This window comes from Spodoptera frugiperda, chromosome 14 (assembly GCF_023101765.2).
Source record: "Spodoptera frugiperda isolate SF20-4 chromosome 14, AGI-APGP_CSIRO_Sfru_2.0, whole genome shotgun sequence".
NCBI classification, from domain to species: domain Eukaryota; kingdom Metazoa; phylum Arthropoda; class Insecta; order Lepidoptera; family Noctuidae; genus Spodoptera; species Spodoptera frugiperda.
In genome coordinates, this window is record NC_064225.1 from 3,648,169 (window position 1) to 3,661,504 (window position 13,336).

Below are 13,336 nucleotides of genomic sequence, written 5' to 3' on the forward strand. Positions count from 1 at the left end.
CATGGTTTTGAATTCGCTTAGTAAAGATAGTTTCACCCGATTATCGAGAATGTTGCATTCAGGAAATCCAAGAAGGCTACTTTAGTATTCCTGTTACATACACTTGCAAGTGTGATTGTCGAGTATAATCTGTCGGGAACGATAGTAAAATCCTGCAAAGAACTGTTAGATTTTTCATAAAATCTTTTTTTTGAGAGGGGAAAATCATCCAATGGCTTCTCCCCGCTTGGGCAAGGCAAGAGGGAATGTCTGACTCTTACTGACTAAAAAGCACCCTGTTCCTACTCCTGGTTTTAGAACCGGAGCACCGGTAACCCGCTAGGTAGTCCGCAGCTTCAGGTCGTTTATTAATAACTTAGAATCTAAAAATTTTATTGGTGTATGTTCCAAACCTAAAGAAGTGTGGCAAAATAAAGGCAAAATCTATACGCGGAAGTGAATAAACTGTGACTGATATGAATGATAAATAAGTAAACTGACGTAGTTTTTCGTACTTATTTCTACTTCGTTCTCGTATTCGTACTCGCATAGTTTGCGATCTACACAGAAGACGTATTGAAATCTTCATCGGCTATGTGAACTAAGCTAAATTAACTAAAAAGTTTATTTCGATTACATAGGATACAAATTATTGGATATCACCTTTTAAGCAAATAATCGCTTGTTTTAAGTACTAAGCTGTTTGTCTTCAACCGGCTCAAAATTAATATGTTCAGTACCATTAGTTTTCTTTACGTTTAAAGTAATCGAAACGAGAGCGCGTCGGACACTCTGATTGGTTGGTTTATTCGAACCGGCCAAGTGTGGGAGACCTAAATCAAAGACTCGTGTTTTAAAAAACGGCCATGAAAATTCTTTATAATATGCTAAAATAATATCGACAGCTAGTATTGTTATTATGGTTTGTCACTTTATTGTCACAAGTATTTTCAATCTCGAAACTCACAAAATATATTATAAATCTAAACCACACTTGTAAAACTTCTGCAATAACACCTATTGTTACCATTGCAATTGGGAGTCGTAGAAACGATTCAGACTTCTATACCCTTGGGAGTACAAATATAGAACTGTTACACACACCTTATAATCCCGTCGACATGTTACCGAGGAAGGCAACTTGATTCCCAAGACAAAACCTTATGGGACAGATCTTATTGTTCAATTTCAATTGTACAGTAGGTACTGACATGTTTATTTTTACGCAATCTTGGCCCTTGGGATAGGTACTGTTATGAAGTAGTTAAAGTCGATTTTTGCATGTGACAAAACTTATGGTGTGTACAGTGAGCGTGGGTGCTGTATTAAATGGACCTTATAACTAGTGAAGAAGTTTTCTTTTATGAGTTAATTTTAAAAGAAGCACACGTTTGCTCTGCCTGTCTCTTCGAATTTTGGACGGTTTTGTGAATAAAAGGACTTGATTCACAAAGAATGATTAATGCACGCTAGACACTAAGGTATGCGCGATTTAACTGTACTCGGGTTCGATTCCCGGGTCGGGCAAAATATTGCTGGGCTATAATCAGTTTCTCGGAAATTTTGTTTGTAGTTTTACTCAATAGTAGCATAGAGTCTGGAATTATGCCCAGTATTTGCCAATAGGCTCACCCCCTATTACATGGGACTTATAACACAAATTGTGAAAAGTGGGTATACATTGTACAGTGGTATTAAGTGCCGTAATGTGCAAGTACCTCTACCTACCCCTTCACAAATGAAAGGCATGACGTTGCTTAAGTTTCAACTGTATAGTGTATCTATTCTTGATTCGATTAAGTTAAAACTATACAGTTCAACTGTTTGCTCTATAAACCATACTTACAGCCTACACACCGCTAGGTATAAGTAACAAATGTTGTATAAAAATACTCCAAATTATCAATCAGTTTAAACTAACAGAAACTTAATCAGCTATTATCAAACACACCATTAAAGTAATCAATACTACTTACAAATGAAAACATTATTCAATTAAATTTCCAACTACATTTGCCCAACCCAACTTCATCTGCTAATAACCTATATTCGACCGCATTCAGCAAATATTCTAAATTCAACCGTACAGGCTGTGCTAAAACTATTGCTTCATCAATTTCAAATGTACAGGATAGAATGTACCTACCTATATTTTGTACTACAGATGAGTCTACTATCCACCCACCCTAGCACCCTCAGTTTGCCGCGAACCACGTCACAGGGCAGACGTGTATCTGAACAACATCGAGAAACGCGCGAACTAAACCTCGCGACTTCAAAAAAAGAACGCCTTTTGTTCTTTTCATGTGAAATATGAATGAGTGATAAAATGAGTTCATAAATTAATTTATTATTAAAAAAATGAGTTTGTTTATTCGTGTCCAGTTATTTTTGTTTATTTTATTTTTGTTTTTATAAAATCAGTGTTCGAAAATGGATTTCAAATTATGGAGGTGTTCCTTTTTGGTTTTTATTGGTGAGTAATTGTTATTGTTATTAATTAATTCACTTTTTATAATATGAAATAATTTATTTATGATTTCATTATTGTACACCGCTTTTCATGTCAATCTTACATCTTAGATTAAATTATTTCCCGTCAAGTTACTGGGGCGATATAATTATAATGCTTTCATTGTCTCAGTATATTAAATTTTATCGTGAAATGAGATTCATAATGTACTTGAAGAGAAGTGTTTTTAGAATCAATTTGTCGTGTTAATTTATTTCCGAGGAGATTTTATTTTAAGTTTGCTTTTTGTTTGAAAACCTCAAACAAAGAGACTAATAATATAATAGATTCGTTTTGTTTCATTGAGCATGCTTACCTCTACGTTTACTTTAAATTTTCTTAAAAAAAATATTATGTTATAATGATATTAGATATTATCAGATTAGATGAAAATTACATAACCAAAATTACATACAAAATATTTTATGTTCTCTTTGTGTAGTTAATAACAAATTACAATATATAGTTAAAAAACTAAGTCTACAACAAATAAAAAATCCAACTAATCGGTTTAATACATAAATTAAAACCGAGAAAACAAAAAAGTAGAAATAAAATTTAACTTATTTTTGTACCATAAAAGTCTGACATACTTGACATTTCCCTATTTTTACAAATATATGTAGTTACATCAAACTTTAGTACTACAAAGCCCAATGGAGTACGTATTAGAAATTGAAGCAGGTTCTGTATGTCAGAAAAATATTTTTTTTAATGTAAATAGTTTTAAGGTGTATGGTCATCAAGACTAAAAGTGTGTACAAAAATCAGATGAATCTGTCGTTAGGAAGGAGAGAAATGCCAATCACTAAATTGGACACAAACAGGTCAAACTAAATAGAGACGTTTAAAAAATCGTGTCATTTTATAACTGAATACTAGTATTAAAGATGGCATCTATCCCTGCTTTTAAAAATTTTAAAAGGTAACGGAAAAAACTAAACTTCCTTTCTTCTCCATTCTTCATTCTACATTTATATCTAGTTTAAATAGGAATTTCAAACTGATTTTCGTTTTTCATGTTATTTTTTACTAGTTTCTGCCAGCGTCTTCGCCCGTTTATATGGGATAAAAAGTATCCTATCACCCAAGTCAGCTCATTCTCTGTCTGTATAACAAATTTCATCAAAATCCGTTCAGTAGTTTTAGCGTGGCTGACGGACAAACAAACAAACTTTCACATTTATAATTTTAGTGTGATGGTTGTTTGTGTGTTTGTTTGTTATTTTAGCACTTTTATTTCACATACCAATAGCACTAAATTCCGTGTAGCTACTAAAAGAAATTAAAATCAAAACAATAGGTTTTTCAAACAAACAGCAAATAAGGCAATGGCCTTTGAAACTAGAAAAGTAACACGAGTCAATGTGGCTGTTGTTAAAAAGTCAACCTTATGATACCAAAATTTCTTGTTAATAATAAAATATTTGTTTCACTACAATTTTTAAGATGATTACACAAATTATCATGTTTTTAGTAAGAAAACTCACAACACAGAATTTAGATATACTTTTACCTTAATTTTTTTGCAACGGTGTAGACAGAGGCGCACATTACGTAATGCCGCTATACAATGTACACGTACACCCACTTTTCACCAGTTGTCTTATAAGTCCCATGTAATAGGTGGTGAGCCTATTGCTATTCCATTCCAAACTCCGTGCTACTACTAAGAAAATTTCTAAAAACCGAATAAAGTAACCCAGTAATACTTTGCCCGACCCGGTAATCGAACCACTTGTCCGGTAGTCGCACTTACGACAGGATGCACTGCACTTACATTCACCCCTTTAATTTCAGTATTATATTTCTTACAAAATAACACTATTGAAAAAATTACAACAAGGCCTAACCACGACACAGGATAATTCAAAAAGTATGGACTATTTTCCAAAAATAAATCTTTAACAAACAGCCAATCAACAGAAAGCTATTTAAAACATCAACCTTCTCATTCTACACACAAAGAACCCTAAAAAACTTATCAAGACCCTTGGAAAACGAGAAAAAAATAACTATAAATGTTTATTGTTATGGACACAATTCTCTGGTCGACGATGTAAGCTCAGAATGATATTCATGACTCTCGGGAGCGATTCCAGCTAAACATTGCCTAAACGTCTGTGGCGCTATAAAATCCTTTGTTAGATTTAAGCGTTGCAGCGCTTTTTATACAAATGTTTATCATTCTTGTTTATGAAGCTGATGAACTCATATTCTCGGGAGATTGCTTAAGCTGTACAGCGCTTTAGCGACAGATGTGCGTTAAATAAAATGGTCGTCATTTCATTCAAAATGGGAATCAAGTTTCGCCATCTTGGAAATTTTTGAAAATGTTCTTTTTTTCGTTTGTTTTTTTTAGTAATGGAACACAGAAGATTTATTTTAGGATCGGTTCATATCTGACGGAACATGCGTCGCGTATCATCGGTCGCGTAACGCCAAAACAGACAAATGTATAGAAAAACAATTGACCGTTCACACTCAACCGATGATACGTCATCGTCAGTACGACAAATGATACGTTCGACGTATTTTACGACAGATATGAACCGACCCTTAGAGGTAAAAATGTACATCGGGTACAATCCTAGACTTACTGCCACACTCAGAGTCTTAGCTTAACCTAGTCCTTAGCAATTATTTTCGAAACAAAATCGGAATATTTAAGTAATCATTGGATGTCTCTAAGTACGGCTACTAGCGAGACCCTGGTAGCTGAAATGTTACAATATGGTTCTCTTTTAGAGAGTCGAATAAATTCCTGGCCAATATATTTTTTTATATCCATAAAATAAATGAATAAACCAAATGATTAAAGTTGAAATAGGCTTATACAATTTCAATTAAATATGAATTAATACTTTAATGAGCGCCAATTGGATATAATTACGGTTATAATATTTAATGTGTGAGAGAGCCATGCTTCGACCGGAGTAATACACGGCTTCACAGGAAACCGACGTGAAACAATGCTTGCGTTGTATTTCGTTGAGTGAGGAAATTAGCGGAGACCCAATTATCCCTTTCCCAATCTTCTCAATCCCCGATTCCCCAATAACCCTTAAATTCCTAACCTCCAAAAGGCCGGCAACGCATTTGTAACGCCTCAGGTGTTTCAGGTGTCCATAGGCGGCGGCAACTACTTACCATCAGGTGATCCTTCTGCTCGTTTACCGGCTACTTGTTTCTACAGTTTTACTACAGTAAAAACTCCATCAGTTCTCCTATTTATTTTATGTTTTTCTTCTCATTTAACACACCCTTGTTAGCAATTAACAAATAACAATAAGTCTGAAGAAAACGTATCACTTTAATTGTACGTCTTGTCATGTGTATGTGAACTTGTATGTTTGTAAACGCACCTACGATACAGGAGAAAATCCTAGTGTGGGGCAATGTTTTTAAAAAAAAATGTACAGACTTAAATCAGAAAAACTTAATTCCGAACGACGAAACTTATTTTTATAAATCAATGATCCTACTAAAAATTCTGCTCACTTCCATTTTTTTGTTTACTGCTCGATCGCGTCCGAAGTAAAGCGATGAGGATTTTGCATTCGGGACTAATAAGCTAAATTGAAGGGCAGGCGCAAGGAACTGAGGAAATTAGGGAAAGAAATTGAAATTAAGAATTTTTGGGGCACTTTATGAGTGAAAGTGGGTCGACATCTTTTGTTGTGTAGCGAGGGATCAAAAATATAATATGGCAATATAAGATCTTTATTACTTTTGATCTTCGAGATTCTTATTCGCTAAAGTATGTTGTATGAGTAGACGTCTTCTGACATTAATTGCAATTCCTTGGACAATTTTAGTCCCCTTTTATTTTTATTAAGAACCAACAAAATCAGAATCAATTGCTCCACGAAGACACCTAAAGTAAAACAAAAAAATATATTACCAAAAAAGTCCTATTTCATAATTTTTGCGGTTAGTTGTAAGAGATCTTCCAAAGTGTGAGCCGCGGAGCATGAATAGGCCGGCTCGACCAGAGTGATACCATAGCTTCACAAAAAACTGACGTGAAACAACGCTTGCATTGTATTTCGTTAAGTGAGGTTACCGGAGGCCCAATTACCCCCAATTCCCAATCAGCGATAAAGACTCGTAAATTTCTTACCTCCAAAAGGCTGGCAACGCAATTGTAACGCCTTTGGTGTTTCGGGTGTCTATGGGCGGCAGCGCTTGCTTACCATCAGGTGATCCGTCTGTTCGTTTATCGGCTTATACCATAAAAAAGGGACTGCACATTTGACAGACACCGGTTAGGAAACAATGGTAACTAAACCTCCTTACGTGATCCTTTCACTACTGGACTGTAGACTGGTATGATGATGTTGTATTTAATACAATGTAGCACTTACAATGTCATCTAAACTATTATGAACACATTACAACGAGCCACTAAAACATAAACATTCATGTACCTAATTTCATTTCGGCGAAAAAATCTTGGCAACAAAAATTCTAAAGAGGCCTAGTTACGGAGTCTTTTGTGTTCAAACTCAAGGTACGGCCGGTTACCCGGCTCAAAGGGTCTGAATGCCGTTATCTAGGTTACATCTCCCCACTCTTCAATGGAAAGTACTCTTAGACATACTAGCATTAAAAGCTTCTAACGTTGAAGACCAAATAAGAACTCGTCTTAGAACGTTTCGGTCCCCAAAAAGAAGACTTTTTGTCGGTCAACGCGATAGTCGGACCAAATTAGGAGCCTAAGAGGCCTTTACATCAACATCGCTCTTAAAGATGTAGATGGAACTCATGGAAGGCTATGGTAAAGACCTTGGAGAGGGATTTCCTATGTAGACACGACCTTCAGTAATCAAGAAGCGAAGAAGAAATGTTAATGGTAGAGTAGAATACACTTGTCTTTACCTTCATACTACAGCATCATCAGAGCCTACAAAAAGAATTCACATTTAACAGAAATTAGGTAGCAGTGTTTCCTTTTCTTTCTCACTCCTGTGTCGTGAGTACGTTTTAAAAAATACAAGTTCACATACGCATGACACCCAGACCCGAAACAACAATTTGTGGATCACACAAACCGTTTCTTTGTGCAACAGTCGCACCAGCTTCACGTTGCGCGCTAGCCGATTACTCAGCCACCACATCAACCGAGCAGTCAGACAGCAGTTCTGAAGAAGTTAAACTTTTTAATCGGTAACCTTCAACCTGCCTGCCAAGCATGTATATCATGACAAATCCTCCTATTCATGAAGAGAAAGCCCATAGTCCAGTACCCCTAATGCGAGTTTGTTTTACGTTTAAAGTCTAAAAAAAATCAGCGCTCTGATTGGCCGGCTTGAGTAAACTAACCAACCAGAACGTCGAAGCGTCGAAGCGAGCGTCGTCGCGCTCTCGTTTCGATTACTTTAAACGTAAAGCAAACTCATATAAGGGTACAAATGTGGATTGATACAGACTATTATCGATGATGATGATAACTAGTTCTACAGCAATTTCGCCCATGATACACATACAAAGCTTTACGATACAAAAATAAAATGTAAATATTCAAAGGAAATCTACAAAAAAATAAACAAAGCAAAAGTAGCTACACTCTTTATAGGACATAAACAAATAGTTCGGACGATTGCAAAGCGAATCCGATATCTCGATAGCTTTCGATTTGCAAAAATAAACGAGTACACTCGTACTCAAACGATTTGAAAATGTTCGCTTCTCTCGATTTTAAAATGCAAACTGTGATTAAGAGCTGGAGGTAGTAATAAATGTCCAGAATGATATTTACCTTAAATTGAATATGGTATAAGCTGATAAAGGAGCAGGCGGATCACCTGATGGTAAGCAATCGCCGCCGCGCATGGACACCTGAAACACCAGAGACGTCACAAGTGCGTTAAAGGCATTTTGGGAGTTAAGAATTAAGGGGTTGTTGAGAAATAGGGGATCATCGGAATAACGGTTATTAGGCCTCTTTTTTTGAGGGGGAAATTCATCCTATGACTTCTCCTGCCTTGGGCGAGGTGGAAGGGAGTGTCAGACTCTTACTGCCTAAAAACACCCTGTTCCTCCTCCTGCTTTTCGAGCCGGAGCCCCGGTAAAGCTGCTAGGTAGTCCGCAGCTCTGGGGTTATTAGGCCTCTGGTAACCTGACTCATACAACGAAACAGAATTGTTTGTATGATCCACAAACTGTTTGTAAAAGACCCATGACATTGAAGGACATTCTTGTGTAGATTTTGATGATCGATAGGTTTGAACTCCTTTTTTATTATATTTTTAAATCACCACCCCAATCAAGTACATTCATCAACAGAAAAACAATTCATCCTCAATATATTTCAACAATAGTTCCATTAATAATTTCGAACAGCTTTTGTACGCAACAGTACGTGATAGATGATACTGTACCGTAATAACTGAGCTCATATGTACCACGTGTTTGTGACGTCATTAAAGTACCGTCAATTATCACTTCATGTGAAATGTATGATTTTAATTATTTTGTTTTAATGTTATGTCTTGATTTTTTTAAACGTTGCCCCACAATAGGAGTTTTCCTATGTCGTGGGTGCGTTTACAAACATACAAGTTCACATGCAAATGACACCCAGACCCGAAACACCAATTTATGGATCCTATTGTATGACAATAATATGCTTGCCCCCTATTACATGGTACTGCTACATTGTATAGGTATATACAACTCTTTTTTTATGAGTGGGAAAAATCATCCAATGACTTCTCCCGCCTTGGGCGAGGCGAGAGGGAGTGTCAGACTCTTACTGACTAAAAACCACCCCGTTCCTACTCCTGCTTTTCGAGCCGGAGCCCCGGTAAACCCGCTAGGTAGTCTGCAGCTCCGGATCAGGTATATACAACTCTGTTTACCTCTTTAACGCACAGGTCAGCCACAAATGTATAATTTAAATATGTGATATTGGTTCATACGTTTTCGGTGCATGACCTAGTGTTTAAAGTGGGTCAGTAGAGTTCCAAGTGGTTACGTCAAGCGTTCCCTAGTTGCAAACATTTAATATTTGAATTATTACATTGTAATAACGACTCTAGTTTGTTTTAATTTAGGTCGAAATTTCAAGTTGCAAATTAAAATTATAGTCGGGAACATTCAAAGCAAAAGCAAATCTACATACCGAGGGTTAGGTAGGTATCATTCAAACATTCCATTTTCAAATAAAAAAAAAATACAAAAAAAAAAATTACCGACATCACTGCAAAACCAAACAGTTAAAAAGAATTTTCAAACTTGGAATATTTAAATGATTCCTAACGGTCGTTTCATATTTATTTTGACGTCATAACATACTTAACACGCGTCGCGTATCATCGGTCGCGTAACGCCAGAACAGACAAATGTATAGAAAAACAATTGACTGTTCATACTCAACCGATGATACGTCAGTACGACCGATGATACGCTCGACGTATTTTACGTCAAATGTGAACCGACCCTATCTTTTAAACGAATTTGGAAAGTGTTATATACAATGTGATAGGCGTGGGACTTCTAACCCGTTAAGGCTGAGTACTACATCTAATTATATCGACAAAAAAAATAATATGGGGGGTTGAACCCCTAATTGAAAATATAGGAAAATAGTGACTTTTTCGGTAAGAATAATTCACAAATGATTTTTTTTCTCACCAAAACATTATCAAACATATGAAAAAAGTAATGAATTAGTTAGCTACCGTTTGTCGTCTTTTTTTTTGTTTCTACGACGCATACAACCTTTGATATCAAAAAAAATATTAAAATAGCCATAATTTTTAGGGGGAGGGGATTCGACCCCTTCGACCCAGGACTTTTGTCGATAAAATTAGATGTAGTATTCAGCCTTAACGAGTTAGAAGTCTCGTCCCTATCACATTGTATACAGGCTATATAGGTACAGGTGGGGTTGTTATTAGAATACAAACTTGTATAGGGTTTATAGAAGAGAAAAGGACATGGCTAAACCAAAGTATGGACGTCGTAACCCGTACAAATAAATATTGAATAAATATGGTACCTAGCAATAAATAAAGCCGCATAATTAAAGATTGATATTTTGTAGTTAAGAAGGTCCAGAAACTTGGCATATCTGCGCAATCCTGAAAATAAAGTAGCGCTCCTACGTCAAACAACGTTACAAAAACTTCAAAATATAACATTGCTCTGAACTTTTCCAAGGCGTTTTGAGGTACCTAAGCCGAAAGTTATTTATATATGAGGTAGATAGGTAAACAGTTCTGCTTATACTAGATAATTAACACAAAGTAACCAAGGACAGACACAAAATATATAGTAAGATTGTGCAATCTTATACAAAATAAATATTTTGTGTCGATCAAAACATTTACAATTATTTGGTTTTAGAAAAAAGTCATTATATTACCGTTATTAAAAATTGATGTTCGTTTAATTATTTCGAATTGATTTTCGGGGAAACTAATGTCCTAATAATAGCTTGCAGTACTTACTTCCGTGTTATCATGTCAAACCACAACAGAAAAAAATCAATTATGAAACTTATTTTTGTTAATTTTTGTTCACCAAGTTATAAGAATTAGTTAAACACAAAATAATTCATAAGTGAATATTTAAATGATACGAGTTAGCGTGAAATTCGTATTCTTGTTATTATGCCTGGGTCAGTCATTTAGCCATCTCCTTTAATCATTTATTCGAACAAACTATAGGAGCGAATGAATAGTTAATGTAATATTTAACTTTTAATGTTCCTTTAAAAAAATCACCCACGCAACCACTCAAACTGAAAAAAAAAAACAAAAAAGAAATTAAGCGCTTGACGCATACGAAATAGTGCTCTATAATAACTAATGATTCTGTATATTAGTCAATTAGAAGAAACCCCCAAAAAAAAAATTAAACACAACAGACCTCTATTAAAAAAAAAACACACAAAACAAATAAATAAATACTAAAAACCCAATAATCCAAAACTTAATCCCGCATGCAATAATCTGGTTCAAACCAGATTGTACTAGTTCAAAGTAGTTACAGCCATACGCTGGAACATTCCAGTTAATTGAGTAAGTTTTAACGACGCGCGCTAGTGACGTCATCGCAACGGTTATTGGCTCTTTGAGATCCACAGTTAGTGTAACAGTTTGTTTTAAGAAATTGAAATGAGTTGGTAATTACTGGGGAAGTTTGTGAGGGATAAAGTGTTGTGTCCTATGTTGGTTAGGTTAAGGTTTAATTTAGCGTTTGTTAGGAAAATGGTCTTCGGTTTGCCAAAATTCTCTCTTTTTTTGGTGGAGGAATGTCATCCAATGTTTTCTCTCGATGTTTTTACTCACTAAAAACCACCCCGTTCCTACTCCTTTATTAAGGGCGAAGAATCATCCTATGACTTCTCTCGCCTTGGGCGAGACGAGAGGGAGTGTCAGACTCTTACTAACTAAAAACCACCCCTATCTAGACATTCATATTAAAAACATCACCGTTCACTTTCCACAAACGGGTCGGTTCGACCGGAGTAATGTTACGGCCTCACAGAAATTCTACGTGAAAGTACTTGCGATGTGTCATTGTATGAGTGAGGTTATCGGAGGCCCAATTGCTGCTCTTCCTAATCTTCCTAATCCCCGATTCCCCGATTCCCCGATTCCTCAGTAACCCTTAAATTCCTAACCCCCAAAAGGCTAGCAACGCATTTGCTTCTGGTGTTTCAAGTGTCCATGGGCAGCGGCGATTGCTTACCATCAGGTGATACATCTGCTCGTTTACCGGCTTATTCTATAAAAAAGACATTCACATTATACAACATCACCTTAGTCATATCGCATTTAGTTTAGGGGAGAGCGGGGCTGAAAGTGCCGGGGGTAAATTGTGCCGATGCGAATATAACTCGAAAATAGAAAGAGATATCTAATCGATAAATTGTGCCGATGCGAATATACGATCGTAGTGCATCGTGCGTGTGCCCGACTGTTGGGCATGACGAATTATCTCTTTCTGTTTTCGAGTTATATTCGCATCGGCACAATTTACCCCGGCACTTTCAGCCCCGCTCTCCTCTACCTACAAAATCACATCATAACCCAACTTCCCTACATTGGTAAGATTGGCAAAACAAATTCTCTTCAACCACCGCCAATGATTTCTAACTGAGTCAATTTCCTTGTTTCAGTCGTACTCCGAACAGCGAGCGCTCGATTTCCTGAAACTGCAAGGACGAATAACAAACGGTAAGTAAGGAATATTTGGTACACAAATTGACTCGAGATTTGAAACTGCATTGTCATGATTTATTATATTTTTTTTAGGTGTTTTTGAATGTATGTCTGCCTCGTTGGTCGAGTGGTTTAAAGTGTGATTGCCGGAAAAGGTGTCTTGGGTTCGATTCCCGGGGCGGGCAAAGTATTCTTCGGTTTTTCGAAAATTTCTTAGTAGTAGCACGGAGTGTGGAATTGCGCCCTGTTATTTTGTATTACTTTATAAACTAGTAGCGCTATCTATTAGGTAACCTGTAATACGTACATTATACAGTGACATTACACGCCGTAATGTGCAGCTCTGTCTACCCTTCGGGGGTAAAATTAGTTCTTGTTGTAGATGTTTTTGTATTTGAAAATGTTGATTTGGATGATGATGTAAATGAACATGTTTGGTGTCTGTGTTGGGTAATAGGAATATTGGTTTGTTTGGTGGTGAAAGTTTAAATTAAATAATTTTACATATCATCAAAATGGCTTTATGAGACCACAAATACGTATAAAAAAGATTTTTATTACGATTTTTCTTACAGTGTCTTTTTTTAATTTTTATTGCATTTTTTTCAAACAACGTTTCGTATAATAAGTACTACATTTTCTTCACATACTTACATAATTCCCAATCAAA

At 36.0% G+C, this 13,336-nt stretch overlaps 1 protein-coding gene across 1 annotated transcript in view; it reads left to right on the top strand.

The window, feature by feature from the left end:
* The first annotated feature begins 2,175 nt into the window (after positions 1 to 2,175).
* Positions 2,176 to 13,336, top strand: part of LOC118279332 (cell adhesion molecule Dscam2-like) — a 101,519-nt gene continuing 90,358 nt past the window's right edge. Inside the window, exons 1-2 of the mRNA XM_050698506.1 lie at positions 2,176 to 2,455; positions 12,624 to 12,681. Coding sequence (XP_050554463.1) covers positions 2,413 to 2,455; positions 12,624 to 12,681 — 101 coding nt within the window. The 5' untranslated portion in view covers positions 2,176 to 2,412. The remainder of the gene's footprint in view (positions 2,456 to 12,623; positions 12,682 to 13,336) is intronic.